The 23,329-nt window shown below is 37.0% G+C and overlaps 1 protein-coding gene across 1 annotated transcript; it reads right to left on the bottom strand.

The window, feature by feature from the left end:
• Positions 1–2,598: 2,598 nt before the first annotated feature.
• On the bottom strand, positions 2,599–22,000 carry LOC124268803 (cleavage and polyadenylation specificity factor subunit 6-like). Its single transcript, XM_046703825.1, is given in 17 exon segments — positions 2,599–2,946; positions 4,272–4,482; positions 4,811–4,958; positions 5,335–5,450; positions 6,624–6,703; positions 7,044–7,180; positions 8,221–8,293; positions 8,432–8,484; positions 10,280–10,504; positions 11,501–11,612; positions 12,788–12,900; positions 14,487–14,657; positions 15,029–15,198; positions 15,572–15,675; positions 16,103–16,195; positions 17,703–17,780; positions 21,883–22,000. Coding segments are annotated over 16 exon segments (1,938 nt in total). The 5' UTR covers positions 21,940–22,000; the 3' UTR covers positions 2,599–2,946; positions 4,272–4,274.
• Between the last annotated feature and the right edge of the window lie 1,329 nt (positions 22,001–23,329).

Raw genomic sequence — 23,329 nt, 5'->3', positions numbered from 1 at the left:
TTCACAAAAGAGAGATTAAAAGCAATTACATATCAAATACAGCGAGAAAAAATAAAATATCTGTATGTGTTAAGAAACAAAACAAACTCTGACTAGGACTACAGAAAAAACTTACCGGTAAATCTTACAAGAGGTAAGAAGTAGACTTATAATTTGTAATGACAGGAAAAATTAATTCTCATGGAACATATTCTGAGAAGCCCACTACCCCATCACTGTAACGGTATTTAACATCAATTTGACATTCTATTAAATTCACGGATCTTCCGAAATCAATAACATGCTCACTTTTGTCGTGTATATTGTGCACAAGTATGAGTATGAATCAACAGGGTTCTTTTAGGTCATATTTACAAATGTTAAGTTATAATAATATCATGAGGGTTGTACTGAAGTCAAACTTCATGTAAATATAGACAATTCATTTGACTTTGGAAAACAAAACATGCAGTCTAAAAGCAAGTCTTATTACTTTAGTAACCATGTGTAAATCAATGAGATTCAAACATGACTGTGAAGTTGTCCATATGTAGATAACAACTTGTCAACTTAAAGGAACTTTTGAAAAAAAGAAGAAATTATGCAAATACAAACATTGTTATATAATTAACTATTACATACCAGTAACTAACTTTTAAAATTTTAACAGACTTGCTATCATTTCAATGGACAACTTCAAATTCAATCCCGATCTTGAAGCAAGAAATTTATAAAAGAAAATCATTAATGCGTATCTAATTATTCATACTTTTTCAATTCATGTAAGTGTCCTCTTTAAAAATCAGCTGCTTAGTAAGGACCCATAGAATCTCACACACCAGGTAACCATCCACCTTGTCCATAATATCACACACAATACCCTAGGGAACCAACTTCTTGCAAAGCAACTGTCTCTCAAATAAATCTGTTATGCCACCAAAATATATATTAACATTATGTCTTAGCAAATATTTCCATTCTCAATTCAAACTGTCATTGATATTTCCTCAAAGTTTTTCTGTCAGTGAATTTTTAACAGCCATCTCATTTGCATAATAGCCTGAACAGGTTGTAAAGGGTAAACAGTTTCCCTAAGTGTGTGGTACAAAATGGAACAGGTTACGGTCATTAAGGATTGCAAAAAATACAAACGACTGAACAGTTATTTCAACTTGGATCTCCTTATATTGTTATTGTGATGGGGTTCTTGCCAAATCAGAGGGTACCAGGTACACCTTCCATTCACACCACTACCTTTCATTAAATGTGCAACATTTCAAGCTTCAGAAGGATTAGTGAATAGAACCCCTTACTATGCTGTGAACAGAACATGTTGTGTTAACTATTCTTGCAATGACATAGTTGCTATGCCACTCAAACAGAACTGTTCAAAGACGATGAGGGATAGCACAATAACACCTATCTGCCACACAGGTAGGTGATACATTATAGGACTCTAGAAGGTAAAGTGTCATGCACGATTGCAAAGGAAATGCTGAAAACAAGCATCAGCTAACAACTTCAGAACATTAAAATCTGCACAGTTTTTGCAATCTGTGCCTCTTATTATTCTCAAATGATAAATTTAAAAAGATCTACCTAAGAATCAATTATTCTAGGAAAGTACTTATTAACTGTGTAAAGCCCATATAAATACCAATATACTCATATTCTAACAGGTATATATGACGGCACCATCCTGTAGTGCTGATGGTATTGGTTCAATACTTACCTGATATTTTTCAAACTTAGACAGTTTGAAACTACTACACAAGTACGTACAACACATTTAATGACAGCCAGCCATAGTTTTAAGCTCTAAGTAATGCAAATAATCAATCTGAAAAACACATCTGTTCATCCAAACAAATTTAGTCCATCAAGTTTCATATTTGCTGCAGGATTCTTTAGAAACTGACCCACAGTTGAGCACAAACACCAAGTTTGATACAAACTACCTTTCAATTTGCTAACTGCAAATGTTTTAAAACTGATCTCTATGTACAGCAAAGAATCATGGCCACAAGATTATCAATTATTGGACAATGCACATGGACGACACAGTGGTATGGTTAAAGCATTCACATATAACCTCAGACTGTCCTACAATGTCTGTGAAACATACACATTTCTACTGTTAACCTGAAAGGTGGTAAGCTTCTCACATTCAGTTTAAGTCAACTTTACACTTTCCTGAACATTAGTTTCCAAAACTTTAAAAACAGTGCTCAGTCAAGGTTGCAAAAATGGTATCTATGAAGTCTTGCTAAGACAGAAGGGTTCCTAAACCATGCCAACTGTTACTGAGGCAGAAATGGAACATTTCTCATGCATACCTCGGTACCATCGGAAACAGTTTACAAGGCATCCCCAAAACTATTGTGGTTCTTACAGCCATCCAATCTGATATTGTTTAGAAGCCGATCTGATTATAGTCAGGACAGATCAATAAATAATATTGCATCTAAAACGCCATGAAATCAGTGAAAACCACAACAATTCTTAAGAGAACAAAGCAGCTTTTGACAATAATCTTAAGATCCATAATATCTAAATTCATCTAACACATTCTAACTAAACCCTTGTGACCAGGAAACATTGTAAATAACAAAACTATACTTATGAGCTAAGAACTTTATTCTGAAAATGAAACAACAGCAATTGGAAAGCGTTAAAACTCCTTCTTGCTACGAGAAGATAAGACGACGAATGATTTCAGTAAAAGCTGCATGATTGTAGCAAGTGTCTTTTCCATGGCGTTGGGAACAAGGAAGTGTGGTGATACTTGAGTCTTTCCACTGTAATCCATAGCTTGAACTCTTGATCCATATATGATGATGAAGTGACGATGACGTTTAACAAGTATTTACGGTACATTCCACAAGATATATCATGTGACAATACAGTCTAATCACTCAATGTAGCATGGGACAATCGGTTCAAATCACATTGGACAGCATGTATAACCTATAAGAAATGGAAAGACAGATTTTCATCCAGAAAAAACATTAAATGGTATTGATGAGAGGTCTAGTTCCCAAATTCCAAATTATTCCATTTTTAGAGCTTAGGATTTTAACAAAAGACAAAATACAACTGCATAAAGGGAAGTCAATAGAAATCCACCAAATCCAAAGATGTTTTCAGTCCAAATTGCTAAAGGCTTTTTTATGCAACTTATAGCATTATTACACAAATAATAGGCTTAAGACGTGGGGAAATTAATCCAGGTGTTGGATTAACCAACCACAAGAGAGATGCATGATCCTTTTTACTCTGAACTGGTTGTAAATCAGTTACCAGTTTTGGAATTTGGGAAGCCAAAGTTATTATGAAGACAATGTCCCCCATCAAAAGTTCAAGTGGAGCAAGCACAATGACACGACAAAATTATGCAATGAAAACAATTCAATTAAACATTCAAATAATCACATCATTGATGTCAAACAGAAGGAAAGGCAATCAAACACAACTGTGTTGACGGTAAATACAACGTTCTGCTAGTGTACATGTAAAGGGGGACTTCAACAAAAAGCCAGTCAGTATGAAGGACAATAATTGACTGGCAAAACCAACTGGGGTACACTAGAATAAAGAAATCTGACAAAGAAACGCATCATTTAAAGTCCCCCCTTAACACAAAGGATAATGCTTAGTATATATTATATATATGCAGAACAGTACAGAAGCTAGTATCTCTCTACTTCAAATACATTTCTATCATTTTGATACAGAACTGACCCCTGGCTAAATCAGAACAATTCCAAATGTAAGGGATCTGCCATGACAAATAACAATGCCCAAAGTTACTTTACAAACACAAACAAGCTTAGGTTGAAACCTTATTCATAAAATGTACTTCTTGAATTCAAAATTTACAGAACTCTGTACGGAATTGGTGGGTTCACTGGTTACCTACAGCCACTCTGAAATGAAATGCTGGAAAGAAAAATCTGTGGGAAGAGCAGCTGGATCACGGAGCATTCAACACTCTGAAAGACAGTCACAACATGAAGCTAGCTGATAAATCAAATCTGTTAAGAGCTGAAGCAAAAAATATTAAAGTACCAGATTTAGAGAGAGAATGAAAAGGAAATCAGCTCTTTAAGCATATCCACAAAGCCATAAAATTTATAAGCCCTGTTATAAAAAATCAATTCATTTGAAAGGTAAATTAGTCTGAATTGTTATACCTCGCTTGAAGTAACTTAGAATAATTATATTGCGAAACTTTCAAATCAGGTCAACTAATTCCAAACAAATGATCAAATGTTTACCTCCAACAAACCGACCTGTTAATGCCGCCTGCTGTAATCTCGCTCTCCCCTATCCCTTTCCCTTTCTCGGTCCCTCTCTCGGTGTCTCTCATCATGGTAGCGATCTCTGTCCCTGCTCCTCTCTCGGTATTCTCGTTCACGACTCTGCGGGACCTGTGACGACTCCTCTTTTCACGGTCAGCGGTCACGATCACGTTCTCGTGACCTAGATCGGCGACTGCTACTGCTCCTGAAACAAGAGTTGAAACAATGGTTATCCCCATATGAATAACCCTATCCGATGAAATATATTCTTTAGAATACATGGTGTGTTACATGCAATGATACAGTGGCATCAATCTTCACAGACAAGTGAGGAAGTAAGTTTAGTTTTACCCTGCTTTAAGCAGTATTCCAGCAATATCATGGCAAGGACACCAGAAATGGGCTTCTCACATTGTGGGGAATCGAACCCGTGTCTGCTGTGTGACAAGAGGATGCTTTAACCACTAGGCTATCCCCTAGGCCCTGAACAATTGTATGATCCAGCAATAGAAGACTATCTTGCTACTCACTTGGATCCATAGGATTTCTCCTCGATGCCATGGAGGGTGTCTTGGAGTGAGCTGATGAGGATCTTGCAACGGTCATCAGCAGCAATCTTTGACTGCTTGATCAAAGAAATTGCTGTCACCAACGTCTCAATAGCACTAGCAAAGTCACCTGCAAAGAAATTAGTTCTGATATTGTATCATCATTGTTAAACCAGGGGAACACCTTAATTCACAGCAACACAACAGTTTAACCTCATAGACTTCATACAAAGAATCCTGTTTTGTGGCTTGGTATGCTTGATGTTATTTAATGCTAAGTCAGCAGTCATAATATCTACAACAGAGCAACGATCTGGCCCTGGGCAAGGCAAATGAAAGGCTTACTGTATGAGCTATGAGCTACAATCCATGGCATCATGGCACTGTGACCCACAGGTGTTAATTTCTATGCACAAAATCTGATTTTTCAGTATGCACTTTGAAGCAAGGAGTTTCGCACACAGATATGCATTCCGTTCACGAAACGTCTGTCTGCAGAACTTTACCTGCACTTGCATCCTGTACAGCCCTATTGATAGCACTGCTGGATACAGTCTTGTTTCTCTGGAAGATCTCCTCAAACTCTTGCTCACTCAAAGCAGGTGGAGGAGGCTCATGTCGACTGAAACCAAGGGAAATTAATACCATATATACTTTATGATTTCCATCCTTATGCCATGATAAAAATAACATGCTTATTTCACTAATTAGTCCTTATATAGAGAACATATAGGAAAAGATATGTAGACTTCTGAAGTGACACAATACCACATCTCATTCAAGGCAAGAAATCATTTTCCAATGAACATGTCAACGTGGGCATGAAACAGAAAAATAATCTAATACAAGGAAGAAAGAATGTCAAAGATTTCCTTGACCTAATTACATCAGAATTAACAGTAGATACATCCACATCCACAAAGTGTACAGCTCATAAAGCCTTTCATAAACATGCATCTGTTCAATCTAATATAGCAGGGTTCTACAACACTTCAACCAATTCATTACTTAACAAGTGTTTGCCACTGATATGGCAATGTCCCCCTCCGCTAAGGAATGGAATATCTATATTTACTACTTTTTATTTTTTGGTCACAAACAAGATGCCTGAAATGACCGGTGTCTGCATAATCACCCAATGTAGGCTGTCGACATAATTGAAAACATTGGGTGCAATGTTTTATGAGATATCGCGTTAACAAGAGTTTGAAAAGTGGTCAAAGTGTCGTGGTGACCTTGAAGATAAGGTCAAGGTCACCCAAATCGACTGGTGTCTGGGTAATCCCCCAATTTCGAAGACATTGGGTCCAACAGTTCATGAGATATCGCGTAAACAAGAATCGAGATGTAAGTACAGACGCCACTGAATACATAGTCCCTCGTTCCGTGTTCCGGCAGGGGACAAAAAGGGGATACCGGTGTAATGGACTTTTACTGACTTTTGTTCAAATTGATTATTTTCCAGTCAAAGAACTGGAATATAGATTCACAAGTGTCATCTTCAAATATTATCCCGGAGAGCAGCTGACAGGTAAGTGACACAATTTGGTGTTATTTCCTCTTTAATCAGAGATTCAAGTATGAAAACAAGGCCCTGACCGTTCTACAGGGATCAGAATGAAGTTTTGAGAAAACTCTGAAAACTAGCGGGGGTTTAGCATCTATCAGATTTAGACGATTCACAAAAATTACCCTTGGCCTTATGAAATTCCCGGAATTCCGCGGAAAATTCTCATCCCTGCTTCTAACTCAAAGCCATCTGTACTGTTTTGCAGCAGCCAGTCAAGGAACTTACCTTTCTGGAGGAGGTCGGCCCATGAATGGATCATTAGGATATGACTGAGGTGGTGGACCCCGTCCATATGGATCACCAGGCTGAAAATAAAAACAATAATGCTTCAAAAACACATTAGCTTTAAAAAAATATATATATATATTAAAAACATTACTTTAGCATATTACCAAAAAGAAGCATTTTAGCCCTAAGGCATTTGCATCATATAGCAGCACTCACACATTAAAATGACAGCAGCATTCCAGTCTTATGGTTTTAAAATGAACAATTATTAAGCAATGGATGAAAATTCATGGGACCAAATTTCCTTGCAAGCTTTTTTCACGCAACTTCAGTAGTTTCCAAGAAACATGATCGTGAAGCTAAGAATATGTACATGTAGCACAACCTGCATGATCATGCATCTACTGTGGTACTTACCGCTGGCCCTGGTGGTGGAGCTTGATTGTGGGGGGGTGGGAAGAAGGCTGGGTTGACATGGGGGGCTGGCGCTTGCATGTGTCCAGGAGGAGGGCCAGGCACGGGTGGCATCTGTGACGGAGGGCCACCAGGGAATCCTGTCGGTAGTCATCAATCAGTTAATAAACAAACATATATGTTTCAAGCAAGTTAACAAGCAGTTACAAACAATGGCTTAACAAAACAAGTCAGGACAAGACAAGTGAATTCTGTAGAGCTATCCTCACTCTTGTTGAACAGGAAAATTTCTATTGTCAGAAAATCATTGGATTCTTTCTATTGTTGTTTCACATGTTTCAAAAACATTACCAACACAAAAAACACTTTACAGCACAAGTCAACTATGAAACATATAACTTTATGGATGACAACTTCTTGTTTATTGCATAGAGCGACGTCATAAACAAGAAGTTGTCTTCCATAAAGTTGTATGTTTCATATTTGACCCTCCAACTTCTAGAATGCCGATCAAACAATTTTAAGTCAATTAATGTCACAGCATTGGAGCATGTCATAACTAAACAAAATAAAAAAATTCACAAAACGACATGACAAGGATAGTGGCCCCAAAACCTCACAGCACACCATTGCACACGGGCAGGCTAACAAAACAGGTTTGAAACTTGATAACATCAGTCAGTGGTATATATTTAATACATATCCTTGCATATATATCAAACATTCATGCTGATATTCTTACACAATAGCACTGGGGTTTTTTCAGGAAGTCATCAGGACCATTGTTAATAATGCCAAATATCCAAGGGTACAAAATATCATACATAGTTTTCATACATACATGTTACAACTTCAGTAAACAAACCAAAGAGCCACACATACAATATTTTCCACAGCACATCTCAAAATTAACATTCTGGTCCTGATAAAATTGTACAGGAATAATTCGGTGGAAATTGAACTGAAATTTGTATAAGCCTAAATTGCAAAAAAGGGATAAATAAAAAAACAAATGCCAAATTCTACAAGCCCTCATAATATTTTTAACATGAGTCCAAATGCCTCAGTGTTAAGGGCTTGTGCAAATTTCCATCCCTGGCCAATTCTCGAGTGCCAGTACATTTGTCAAACCCTGCTGTACAGTGTAATCTCCTAATCCAAATATAACAAAGTGCAGTACCTGGTCCCATAGGTCTTAGACCCGGAGGGGGGACCGGCTGCGGGGGTGGAGGCCCAGCGTTGGGGGAACGGAGCTGAAATAATCAAGGTCACAATCTAAATTCAACAAGGTCCCAATTCCTGAATTACTCATTGGTTGACAACCATGACAAGATCATGTAAAATGTTACATATATATGCAAGTTTTGTGCAAAAAATGAAGTCATTCCTACGCGACAGGCCAAAGGTTGCATTTTTGTACTACTGGAGATTATGTGCACATGCTCTATGGGTAAAAAGTACAGGGATAGAGAAATCCTGTCACAAAAGGAGGCAAAATATATCCCAGGATTCTTAATGTGGATTGGTGTCTAATGAAATCTAAGTGCCATAGGATAAACAAGTAACATCTGAAAATCAAATCAGAGTTGATGCCTTCTGGTTACTTGTATCAAAGAACAGACAAAAACTGGGATAAGCCTTTTTAAAACTGAACAACTCAGAATAAACAGTACGATGATGTTTACAGTCATATAAGAAACCAATTATTGTATACATACGTTTTAGTTTTCATGTTATGAACTGAGGTTAGAATAGTTTTCTAGGGTGGCTACTAATCTAATTACTATCCATACTTTGACCCATTGTTTGCCAACTGATACCCGGATAAGTCAAATTACACTGCAAATATTCACACTGACATATCATTTTTGAACATTTCCTTTCTAAAAGTTAACAACTCTGCATCCTATCACAATATGCTCCATTGAACACTTCAATGATGATGAAACATATTAATTCTACACTAATAATACACTGGTAACTGGTACCAACTGTCACCAACATAGCACTGTCGTATAGCTTAATAAAAATAACTAGTGTGCAACTAGAACCAATATTCCAAACAAAAAACAACTCCTGTAAGAATCTGATTGGACTGAGCTCAGCTGATAAACAAAACAGTAAATTCTACTGAAAATTATGCCAAGAGCAAGTCTGAATGTCTCAAATTTCTTTTTGCTCAGACTGACATGACAGTACATGACAAAAGGTATTTTGGTAAGTAATACACACATCTCATTACATGACATTCATTCGTGGCTGAGCATCTTTTGACAATAAATCAAAACTTTACTCATTTCTAGATGAGGTAGATTAATGAGAGAAGTATTCAATATGCAGTCACCAGGTAAGGGAGGAGGAGAGAGCACCCATCACTGAACATGTGGACAATAGGCTGGGGACATAACATACCAGTTTCTACTTACCTCAGAATCCTTACTACCACAAAATACACAGAATTAGCACCCTGTATATGTCAACTGATTAGCATATTCAATGATTTCCTCATTGATGCAGTCCTCTTACTGAATTACTATATTGCCAAATTTTGAACAGGTAAGGTAACTGCATAGGTTGGGTCAAGTTTGGGTGTAACAATTCCAGACATTGCAATCATGTCCTGATACTGTCAGCAACTGTCAATGTCATTGTTATTGTTCCTGTGAATAGCTACGTCTGGATAACTTACTGATTTGAGAAGTCCCTTTGAATTTATCACATATGGACCTACTTCCTTTGTGTATGTCGCTCATTTGGGACTGACAATTACTTCTGAATTTTTACATACAGAAGGTACATTTCAGCAAGCCTGAGTTTCCATGTTTTGAACATAAGAACATTAACTGATCATTAACATGAGCAAGGAACTATACATTAGCTGCAAAGGTTTTAAAAAACATTTTCTGCCCATTTGATGCTAATAAGGATTCTGATTAGGTATGTATCACCACAACCATGGGTAGAGTTGAAAAGCCCTCAAAGAAATATCTATCTACTTACTAAAATCAAAAACAAGAAAAATGCAACATGACATAGTCTTTTATTACAATATGATTACATCGGAAAAAGACAACCTGTCAACAAGGAAGCCAAGAGTTGTCTGCCCTCACCTTAGGCAACCAAGGTCAACTAAACAGCTAACACCATTTCAAAATGCCTAAAAAACTTCTTGAAAAAATGTATGACATGACACTTCACATAAACTTACCTTATAGTTGCACAACAGTTTTGACACTAACCAGCCAAAATAAATTTCTTGCAATAATTGTAAAGTGTCAAAAGATTCAGTAACCATAGTAACACTACTCTGAGAGTAAAACACAGGGGGGAAATGATTGGCATGCTCTTTTTAAGGATTACAAACAAAATGCAGGAAGAGATGGCCCATGATACCACATAAATAGGAGTTATCTCCCCTAACTTACCCCCCGGGGGTGGAGGTTGACTGGTTACAACCATGGTTTCTAAAAGGCAAATAACAAAAATGGTGCGGATAGTGGGATAAGATAATAAAAAAATAATAAAAAAACCAACCCTGTCTTAAACGATTTAAGGGGATAATTCACTTATTAGAACAAAAGCATAAAAAGACGAAACAAAAAGAACATGCAGAAAAAATGAAACACCCTGTGTAGGATAAATATCAAATGTATGGATAAACATGAAATGTATCATGTACTGTGGCTATTATGAAGCTAAGCAGAAAGATCAATGGTGTTTGTGATAAACATGATCTGAGATGCACATATACTTAAATCTGTCGGAATAAGTTAAATCTAATCCTACCACAAAGTAAATTGACTAGTTGCCCTGGGTATGAAATGACCTACATAAGCAGGATGCAAATTAAGCCAGGAGAAAGCCCAAGACCAGTAATATTTGTTTTTGTCTTGTAGTGATAGTAATGATGGTCCATGTGATAAGAAATAAGTACAGAGTGATGAAATGAATTGGGAAAGGACATCTGGGAGCTGGTTGATACAACTAAATCTTTTGTTCAGAAACTTGTCACATGTCAGATATAGTATGAATGTAAATATCTTGAAGTTCAGTTGAAGTGACTAAAAATATTGAGGTCATAATGATTTGTACTGACGTATCATATGTAGTTTAAATAAAAAACAAATTTTAAGAAAGGTGACTTCTTTTTCATACATTTTCTCAATACCATACATCAATAGCTAATATGAGTTAACACCACATGATACAGCATCAGTAACTCTTCATTATCACTGTGCAGTGATGTGCAGATAACTTTAACAGTTTGTAAAATGCTATGTTCTGACAAAGTGAAGGGTCATCACTAACCTAAACATTGTGGCTTTTGTGCATCATATCAATATCAAAGCTAAAAAACAAGTGCAATACATGTAGGGTATTCCCTGTAGGACCTCCCCCTTTAGTTTGAGTAAAGTCTACATTCATGTCTTGTAACACTGTTTCAATAACTAACAACCTACCTGGAGGTCTATCCCACTCTGGCCTAATAGGTGGGGGCGGACCCCTGGGGTCAGGACCTGGACCTGGGGGACCACGAAGATGGGGAGGGGGTCCAGGGCCCATTCTTGGAGGCTGCAAAAATACAGTCAACTTCTGATACATCGAACTCGAAGGGGACTTCAGGTTTATAGCGAATACTTTTCGAATGTATTTTGAAATGAGATAATTTATATTAGGTTACAATATCAAAATATTTTATGCACCAAAACCTTGTTTCTAATGTTTTTGTGACAGATTCTCATTAATTAAACAAGTGTAGAGTATATTTTTCCTATCATGGAAGTAATTTCATCTTACAATCAGCCTACACATATAATCTCAAGTCACTTAGTAAAATTTGATTTTTAACTGTGAAAGTTCAAGCTGGACCAGTAGTAAGAATAATAACTTATTCATCATGCAATATCACATCGTGTTCTTAATCCAAGCAGATGAAAACAAGAATAGGGGTTAACAAAGGGACTTAATATATGTTTTTCAGTGAATGAATTCATAATATGAGAAGTTGACTGTAATTCATTTCATTGGTCACAAGGCATAACATGACATGGTAAAACAAATTGTCTACCAAAGCTGAAAAAATAAATTATTAAAATTGGCTGAAAGAAGACAATTTTCCCTTGAATGAGCAGTGCACATTCTACATGCAATTGTATGAATCGGACATATACATTTTCATGCTTAGAGCAATATCTTATTTGTATCATGGTTGCTCCAAATCTGTAAACCTCAAACTGACACGCCAGTGACAGCATTATCCACAAACAGGTATGTTACTGATAAGTATCTATCTTTCCAAGAGTTGTGTACCATACATATACAAGTACTTTTTGTATCAATTTATCCCAAAATATCTTGCCCCAAAGACAAGGATCAAGTTCTGTGGACCTTTTCCACCATGAACATCCCATTTTACACAGCAGAGTTCAAATAGTATGTCACATTTCAGTCTACATCCAAAGGAAAGACAAAACTCACATGGTGAAATGGATACCAAATGACATTTTCAATCATTGTTTATAAGAGAATTCCCCATAATGTCTTTAAGGGTTGTTCCCCAAACTCTAAGCTAGATGCAAAGCATATCTGAGAATGCACCTCTGAAGGGAAACAATTTCCATGTACTACACTGGACTGAATTTTGTGAACATTATAAGCCCACCCCACCTTAAAACTTCTTCCTATACTTTGAATAATAGACAAATTGCATCAGTCTAGATGAATGAGTAAGCTTGTCACATACTAACCTCTACCATTCCTGGTGGAGGGGGTCCCTGTGGAGGTCTCAGAGGGGGTCCTCCTGGGGGTGGGAGCCCTCCAGGGGGAGGAAGTTGTGGCGGAGGACCAAGTCTGGGTGGTCCTGAAATCAAAGCAATCGAATAGTCAATAACAATCTTCATATTTCAATTTGTGCAACTAAGCATATACAGTACAACCAGAAATTATTGAGAATTTAAAGATTGTAAATTTGTTATTTTTTTCACTAATTACTCACGTATTAAATGTGAATATTAGCAGAACATAACTCCAGATTCAAAGACAGGGGAACAGTTAGTATTTTGTCAAGTCACCATGGGCAGCAATGCAGGCTTCAATGCGGCAGGGCATACTACTGATCAAAGAAGTTAGAAAGTCGTGGTCCATGCTGTCCCAATATCAGACCACCTCTTCTTTCATTTCAGCAATATTTGTCAGATTTTTCTTATTGACACATTCCTTCACAAGTTAAATTTCGGACTGTACTTTGGGCGATGATACGAAGGTTTTTCAGTTTGTTTGGTCCAGAATTTCAGTGTATTAGGAAACAGCCACACAGAACTTTCATCTGAGAAAATCACATTGTCCCAGTTAAAATTTCTGTGCTGTAAGCACCAGTTCAACCGTCGCTCCTTTTGTTCAGGTTTCATGATCGGTGATGGAATTCCTCGACTTTTCTGCCAACCCACTGCATGCAGCTCAGTTCTAATTGTCGCCTTACAGACAGCCACAGTTTCTCTATCAATCATATCCAGCTTAAGTTTTCTAAACTCCTTCGTTTGTTTTTAGAAACAAGAATACCAAGCCGCCTCCTTTCACTGACCGTCAATTTTCTGGTCCTACCTGCGCCTCCCTGGTGCTCAATGCCATATCCATTTGCAATATTTTTCAAAACACGATAAACAGTGGACAAAGGGATGCCTGTTCTACTTGAAATCACTTTAGCTGATCTGATGTCCTTGTTATAATACTCTAAAATCAACTTCCTCTTCTCTAAATCATCCATACTGAGGATCCCTGAAAATGTTGTCTGCTAGCAAGTAAACAAAGGGGGATAACTCTTCACAAACTAATGAAAAATGATTAACGGAGTTGTCTCTCTTGAATGAAACCAAGCACTTGATAGCTAGTCAAGGTTGTTTATACTAGAAATCCAATTAAACATATTCCTAAAATTCTCAATAATTTCTGGTCATACTATATATATATCTAAATCGCGCCCTGAATAGCACTGTCACAATTCAGGAATGTAAACCATTAAGAGTTTTACAAGTATGATATGTGCTATCTCAAAGTATAGTAATCTGGAAACAAACTGGAAACAAACTGGAAAAATGCTGAAGATTCCTTCACTTCTTCATAGGCACTTGAGTCAGTTGGGTTTTACGCCACTTGTAGCAATATCACAGCAGGGGATGCCAGAAATAGGCTTCACACATTGTACCCATGTGGGAATTGAACCCGACTTAGGCATGATAACCAAACGTGTTAACTACTGAGCTACCCCACCACCCCTAATGAGAATTCAATCAGGGACATAAAAACATGTACCTTTAACACTGCGGTTAGAAAAATGACTTGTCTGTCATGCTTAGTTTCAAACACTTGAAATATGGTTAGAAATAGTTCCATGAATGAGCCCCATCATCAACCTGGCAACACGTCTACCAATACTGCACTGTGACCTACCTCCATACATGGGTGGAGGGCCACCATGAGGGGGTCCAGGTGGGGGTGGACCTTGTGAGACTTGGGGAGGAGGACGCTGCATGCCACGAGGAGGGAAGTTTCCAGGTTTCCCTTGTTGGTTGGGTGGAGGCTGGTTACGAGGATTGCTTCTCTGATTTCTGTTACCTACACCCATATAATCAAAGCTCGTTGAAAACATTAGCATAATGTAACAAAAGTGGCTAGAGTTTTTTGTAGGCCTGGATAATATACATATGAAGAACATATACTCTTATCCACCATCTATATATATATCACCTTAAAAAATATATCCACTGCAAGAAATTATCAAGACATTCGTATAATTATTTTGTGAATCATGTCTTTATTTTGTGAATCATGTCTTTACGACACGATGTTATTATTTTGCAAAACCTTCAAACCATACATGCTTCATACATCTTAGAAAACTATGTCTACATGTGAAGGCTGTTCTTATCAAAGGTCTTATCACATTTCGAACTCAATGACCTAGCCAAATTTACACCACTGAAAAGTCTAACCATTTTGTGGAGGTCCTTCACCGCCCTTCCTGGCTGCGGCCTCAAACTGGCTGAGAGCCTGTCTACTGTAGGGGGTCACCTGGGGCACCTGGCCATGCATCTCCTTCTTGGGCAGCTTCTCAAATATATGCCTGGAGGATGACTCTGAGCCCACCACAACTAGGGCAAAACTGAAATATTTGCATATAATTTCATAATTAAGAATTATATATGTAGTTCTAACTCAATAGAACATAATCTCACATTACACGAAACATTTGTAATTCAAAAAGAGTTGAAAAAAGATGTGGCAACAAGACCGAAGAACACACAATTTGGCCAAAAGAACATTTGAATAAGCCAGAACATTTCTTTCGGTATATAAGTGTGAAGTGTCAAAACATATGGTATATGGAAGACGGTAAGACTAATAGTAGGTAATGTGATATGATTTAAATTTTACACAGCTCCGTGTTCAGACTACCAGGTAAAGTCGTCATAAATGCCCAAGAGTTGAGTTGAGTTCTACAGCTCCCAGCAGTTGCTAAATGAGAGGTGACATACCCTTTGGATTGTCCATTTGCTCTGTTTTCATAAAACTTGATTTCCACGAGGTCATGGACTCCAATGGAAGTCAATGCATCAGTCAAATCTTGATCTGTCGTCCACTGATGAACAAACAAAAACATATCACAAAATGGTCCAACACTGACAATGTAACACAGTAATTTCCTGTACCTCTATCAGCTTCTCACATCACTTCAGTGACTCATACTCCATGGTCATTATAACACAAACTGCTGTGTGGACAGCATATACGATGTGATAACTTCCACAAAGGATTCTAATTATTTCTCAACCTTTCAGTCAACTATGATCTAATATATCAAAATTAAATAACCATTAAATGTCATTCTCAGATCTTAAAGTCACATTTTCTCTAATTCAAAAACAGTTTAAATCCCATTACAGTCCATTCATTCAAATATAATGTGTGAAATCTTGTAAATATCTTTTGGGAATACAGAAATTGTAATGGACATGTGTCATCATAAATTATGCAAGAGCGGACAAAATTGTTACTCTGTAACTCACCCATGTTAAGTTTCCCACATAGCACATGAACTTCTTCCCAGTATATTGTGTGCTGGAAAGCATTGGCGTGTGTGACTTGGAATCTGTATTCCTCTGTGAAAAAAAATCAAATGAAACGGTCACCCCAAAGATTTCCACATATTTTATTTGGGAAGTACAAAACAAGAATGAAAGTCAATGGACCTTTGATATAACTCTGACATCAAAAAGATGATAATGCAGGGAGTCCTGCGATTCAGATATTACCAGAGGTTAGGTGAAATTGGGTTTATCGTCGTGCTTGAGAATATTTCGCTCATATGACGATGTGCATGCGTGTGTATGTGCGGCTGCTTGTACTAGCCCAGACTGAAGCTGGTTTTAAAGTGCTAGCCCACTGAGATACCATGCCGCAGTGAAGCATGAATACCCCACTCAGACACATTATACTGACTCCGAGCCGACCAGTCCTTGTTGTACCTATAAATGCCAAGCGCCAGGCAAGGACCAACAAGTACCATATTTTAACGTCTTTGGGTATGACGCGGTCGGGGGATCGAACCCGCGACCTGCCGCTCTCTCGGCAGACGCTCTAACCACTACGCCACGGAGGCGGTTAGATATTACCACAAGTAATGAAGCTCATAATTACTGGATCAGGGAAGTGGAACTAAGAAATTTGTGAATTTGACCCAGGACAAGCAAACTGTCAAAATTCATGAACATAGAGACTTTTCTGGGTTTCATCTTCTTTTTATTGTTTGGTACCAACTTCTTTACATTGTTTGATGAAACCCAGAAAAGTCTCTATGTTCATCAAATAGCATCTTCTAAAATGCCAATCAAACATCTAATTTGTCACTTGTTAGCAGTCACTAAATTTGTCCAGGTTGACAAATAATGTGTCCTCACCAAAACAGATGTCAACCTTTCATATGCAATATATTGTAAGACTGTTCCTGACACGTAAAATAAATCTGTCCATTGTTAACCTGTAATCATATGAAAACCCTACGGTTTGAAGAGCCAGTGAGACGAATCAGCTGGATTGGCCATACTCCCAATGTTTCACTTATTTATATATCTTTATGAAAGCCCTGAGGCACACTTGATAAAATCCCAATAATAAAAGCTGAACACTTAGGGAGTCCTTGATTACTATACTTTGAAATACAACTGCAGCTGGCCCCAAAGTACACCCAAATAATTTCAAACCATATCAAATTCAATATTAGGCCAGACCAATTTTATTTCTTGTTTTACGGATTTTTGTCCTCAGAAAACCTAAAGGCAGGAGGGGCAAAACATAAAAATAAAAACCACCAGTCAAAGTAATATTCCTTTTAAATACTAAAAGTATTTTACTTTTGGCAATTTATGAAGTGTATATGGGGCAAAAAACAATCTAAAAACATTTCTTGCACATTTACACTTTTGGCCAATAAAAATACTAAAATTTTATTTTTTGAGCGGGGAAAATTATTTTATTTTATTTTCATATTCTTAAAAAAATATGACTGGCGGATCTGTCAAACAAATTAAATTGGTCTGGCCTTACATTAAGCCATGGCAGAATAATTTTTATTGTTATTATTATAACAGTTCATCAGCAAATACTCACATCAATGCCCTCACTACTAGAGCCAGCTGTGATGACATCATCATATAAGTCGTCTCCATGGTTGGCAAAATCTGTGTCCTGAAATGCAACATGAAAACAAACTAGTGATAAATACTTTTGCATAGAAGTGAATAAATACTGTCTAACACAGAACTTGATCATGCAAGTGTTATATCTGATTTTTATTTCATGATATACCTAACTAAGGAGAACAAGAGATGAAAACTTGACACATGTAACTACTAGAGTCAAAAAAGACACAGTAATTGCGTCCCCTATGATCTGATGATTGTACTATATCAAAAGAATTTACAAACACTAATGGTATGGTCTATAGTATGCATAACAATCGATAATTTGCACTGTCACACATAATTATGAATAAAACAAATTATGCATCAGGACACTTATTTCAAAGTTGCCATGTTGCATCAACAGGAGGGAAAATGACCAACTGTAACATTGTTGTCAACACTGTGACTTTATAATTATGGAGCAATGAAGTCAGTTTAATTTAATAGTAATACCACTGCAACAATTGACAATCATCGAAATGATATTGCAATAATGCTTCGTCAAAAAGGAGAGAGTGAGCGGGTTTAGTTTTACGTCGCTTTTTGAAATATACCAGCAATATCACAGCAGGGGACACCACAAATGGGCTTCAAACATTGTACCCACATGGAGAATGGAACCCTGGTCTTCAGCGTGACGAGTGAACGCTTTAACTACTAGGCTACCCCACCGCAACTCGTCAAAGTCATAGTTAACAAAAGATCAAATCACTCAACAAATATCGATTGAAATCTCTTCGCACACAATGATTGGGTAACGGTAACCCCAATAAGACCTCATTTTCATGGTGACTGGACAGAGGCATGCAGTCATGGGCATGATAAACAGAACATGTTTGAATGTATCGTGACAATCACTGTACATTATCATCAGAAAGCACAACATTTACTTCTGTGGAATTTAACTAATAGCACTTATGTCCAGCATCAACACTGTTTGTCTGCACATTGATGAAGTAATGATTATGACAGTAGTAACAAGCTATAACACAAATAAATATTTTTTTTAAATTCTCAAACAATTTCAAAGCACCTGAATGTGGGGTTGGTGCCAACAAGGGAATACATCTTAACTGGAGAAAATTGTTAAATCCAGGTAAAATGGGTCCAACAGCTAACATCGTAGTTTCGTGCAAAGTGATTTTGCTGAAGACTAAGGACAAAAAGATATTTGCATGACTTCATAAACTTTTCAAAGATATTTGCATGACTTCATAAACTTTTCAAAGGTAATTCTTTCAATCATTTCCACTTGGATGAAGCATAAATGCTAATAAAATGCACACAGATATCGGAGTAGTTATCAATTATCATGGTTATGTGGTACCAACATTATGACATGGTAAATTACATTCAGATGTTATATATGAAACTTTTTGAAAGTCTCCATTGATAACAACTAGGGTTGGGTACCACGAAAATTTCAGTACCACGGTATACCAAGGCTTTTGTTCAAGTACCACGGTATACGGTGCGGCAGTAACTACTAACTAATGAATCCAATTGTCTTGTTTAATGATTTTGAATGAATTGGACCATGAGGTAATGTCATAACTATAATAAACAAGTATGAAAAATACAAAAGTGTTTTAGACTTTTTTATTCTGTGAATTTCAGTCATCACAACAGGAAACTTCCACAAGAAGATGAAATCTGAAAACTTCAAAACTGAGCTGACTGCCAAGTTCAACAATTCAAACGTTATGAACAAAATACACAATCTTGTTAATTCCAATAAGTCAATGACATTAAGCTAACAACTTGACAATATCACAAAATGACTTCACAAAAATCACACTGACTAGAAATATTACACGATTCATGGCTGAGCAATGAGATTCTGGAATTCAGCATTATTCAGGTATTAAATTACTAGGAGTGGAAGTTTTAGTTTGCAAAAGCACTCATCACTAGTTATTACTCATCAGTCATCACAAAAAGGAATAGTAAACTGAGATGATATCCTTCACAAACTTCCAAGTTCCATATAAAATTGAAAATTTCAACACTGAACAACAAGTTAACAACAAAGTTACATCAATGCAATTGCCAGTACTTTTCGTTCGAGTATTTTCTTCATTCAACCTACATTGGATAGCGGCATTTTAAAGAAACCATGTAAAGAGAAACTAGTGAGATTTTGCTAAGAAGTATCTTTGTGAAGAGATAATAGTGTTTTATTTAAATGAGAAAAAAACCCCGTTTTCTGCGACCTTCCGTGGTACATACCGGCTCATGCAAAAAAACATGGTTTACCCATAAAACCGCCCATCTCTAATAAGGGTTATAGCTAAAACGGCACCACAGCAGAACGGCACCAAATTTGTTAGGCGAAAACGGCATGATATTGGCGAAAACAGCTACTGATTTCTGGGCTAAAACGGCACCATATATAAAACAAAGTATGACGTTGACTTATGTTTTATTTCATTTCATTATAACATTAGCAAGATTATATCAACATATGAGTCATTCTCAAAATCCGTGCATATTTATGTCAGATGTTTGTATCCGACAAACTTAAGTCAAAATCAAACAAAATTGTTAATGGTATCTAACTTATCCCAGTATCTTCTACAGTATTTACAGTTCGGGAAAATATATTTTTATATTTACTTTACACCACCCAATTTCACTCAATGTTCATGTGTCACAACTCCAGAGGCTGATGTCACAGATGTGGCATTTGAATTTTTTTGTCTTTTTCATAAGCAACAAATATACAATTTCAAAACTCACTGGCCATGTTATATGGTAAAACTAGATATTTTAATATATTTGTACATTAAATAAATATTATCTTTGGATTTTTTTGACACTGAGTTTGACACTGGGCGATTTCAGTTGAGTAAATGTACTTAAAACATCAAAGGTTGCGATGTTTTCACGCTAAATTGGGATGCCCTTTCCAATCACTGTCGGCACAGTAGATGTATTTACTATCTAAACATTCTGAAATCCGATTATCAGCTATGGGATGCCCATTTCCGCAATCCGATTATTTTATAACAAACTAGTTTTCCCCATAAGATTTTAGTTGGTGCTGTTTTCGCCATAAGATTTGTAGCCATTTTTGCCAAGTCGAGGTTCCGTTATGTCCAAATGGTGCCGTTTTTGCCAGGTGCCATTTTGCTATGGTGACGTTTTTAGCCTGAACCCTCTAATAAAAACACTTTGGAATGACACCAAATGTTTTTGCTCACTTCATTGGCTTGCTATCTACATCCACTGAGCTTCGGACAGGCCATGCGATTTTCTGACGGCCAATATCAACACCAAGCAGACGACTTATCACACAGGTTTTGATAGCACTAAAACTTCTTAAAACAGGAAGGTGCTAGTTGATAAACAAGCTCCCAGTAAAGTCACATTTTGTAAATTGCGAACTGTGATTCACAATGGTCAAGCAGAAATGTATATAGTATGTCAACAGAAAACATGTGACGGTACATTTAAAAAATCTGAAATACCATCAGGTATTGGGATATTTTGGCTGCTAATGTTCTTGAAATGAAAACCTTGCAAACCTTAAAAAATAGCACGTAGCAATCAAACTTCAGACAATGTAGTACACTGCAATATTTTTCTGAACTCTTTATTGCAAATATGTCAAACACATTGTCCTTGAGCTGCCCCAAATATTTGCGCAATTTCAAACTGGCATATGCCATAATGCGAAAAAACACAAACAGACCCTTTTCGCCATGCACCCGTACGAAGTGATAAAATGAAACATTGTATTTTAGAAAAAATAATTACTCCGGGGCAGGATGCGTGAAAAATTTTTTGTGGCCGGTGTATTTTTAAACCCTATTTTCAAAAGTCCGGTACAAGTTTTCATAACTGGTGCGAAACAATCGGCCACAATCGAAGTTGAATACATGTTTAAGATATATATTCCCCGCGATAGCCAATTTTGATTTTGCCGGTTTCAGGCAGACGACAAACGACGCTGTGCGCAAGGAAAGCGAAAGCTTGCGTCCATTCTTTGCCCTGCAATTAAGAAACTAGGATGCGATTTTACTTATCGACATTAGTTCTTTCTGCGGCTAAGAAACACTCCAGACAACATCAAATGTTATGGTAACGTGTAAAATATTACGAACCTGATTAAAATCGTCTTCAATATTTGCATACAAATCTATGTCCACACTGTCCGCCATTTTCTTTTCCTTTCAGCACAATGCGTTTTCACTCCGAAGTACGTTGCGAAACTATAAAATCTCGGAGACGAGCACCAAATGTTGAATGCCGAACACATCCGATATATTCCAAATGCATACTCGTGTTACCACTCGCCCCTTTCCGTAATCTCGCCATTCGGCTTGTCCCGGAATAACACGAGTGTGTTACGAATGTTTGGTCACGTTTGCAAGTTACGAATAGCGGCGAGTAGTGACGAATGCGAAAGCCCAAAGCATTAACCAATTATTGAATTACTCAACGTGATGCTAATTCAGTTCTTATAATCTGTCAAATAAAAAAGAGACTAGTTTCATTGTTCAATTACGAGACCGGTTCAAAGCGTCCTGTATCGTATAGACAGAGCCCCAGTTTAGAGCATCATCGGCGGAAATAGACGAACATTACCCGAATGGTCCGCGCTCTTTCTTACGAACAAGTAAAAAACACTGCTGAAGGCAGTAGAAATTGGCGAATTGACAAAGTTTTTTGAAAATATATATCGCCATTTCTGATTTCAGCATTCACATACAAATTCGTATATTGAGATTTTCAGCCCATTTTACTTCAAAGGCGATCACTGCCTAGCTGCTTCCACAATATGGTGAGTGTCAACAAACACTTAACAGAACCTTTGAGTTTTCATTTACAACATAGTCCACACCTTTCAGTTCTCTCTTGGTGTCACTTTCAGACAAAAAGAAAAGTAAATTCTATTTCGACCATTTTGAACAAAATTCTCAAAACCGAGTAATATGAATAGACAGACGAAACATCAACACAGAACAAAATAAGTCCAGGAGCCGATACAGCTTTTTAGTTTTCTGAGAAATGAGTAGTGGTGTGTGCGTGCGTGTGTGCGCACAGTTCATTTTCACCCGCTTTCACGAGAGTTCCAATGGTTATTTAATAAACTTTCAAGACGGGGTTTAAATCCTGCTAAGACAGATATGTAAAATGGAGAGAACAGCTTAATTACACACCACCACTCCCCCGACAGATACGCACTAGTGTTGGCTGAAAAGTTCAACTAAACTATGACAAATCCCTTTCAGTTGTACTTCCTTTCTAATGAATTTGGTTTTTTTGTAATGTATATAGTCTGTTTGCAGTGAAAACGTACCGATGAATTTCACTCTAAACAAAAAAGTAAATCAATTAAACCGAAATTAAGATTGCGCATCCTCATAATTTTACCTTGCCAATTGAACATTCAAATCTCAGAATTTTATTCAACTTAGGATAAAAGTTGTTTAACAAACGATCATAGTTTCAAATCGCTATTATTGGTTTGTATTACAAGGGGGTATGCACATTAGATGAAACACTGGGAACAAGTAGGGCTGGTCTAAGTTAACGCTCATCACGTAC

The sequence above is a fragment of the Haliotis rubra genome, unplaced genomic scaffold (genome assembly GCF_003918875.1).
Source record: "Haliotis rubra isolate DU_JTF1 unplaced genomic scaffold, ASM391887v1 Scf14, whole genome shotgun sequence".
Taxonomy (NCBI): Eukaryota; Metazoa; Mollusca; class Gastropoda; order Lepetellida; family Haliotidae; genus Haliotis; species Haliotis rubra.
This window is presented reverse-complemented; position numbering and strand designations above follow the sequence as displayed.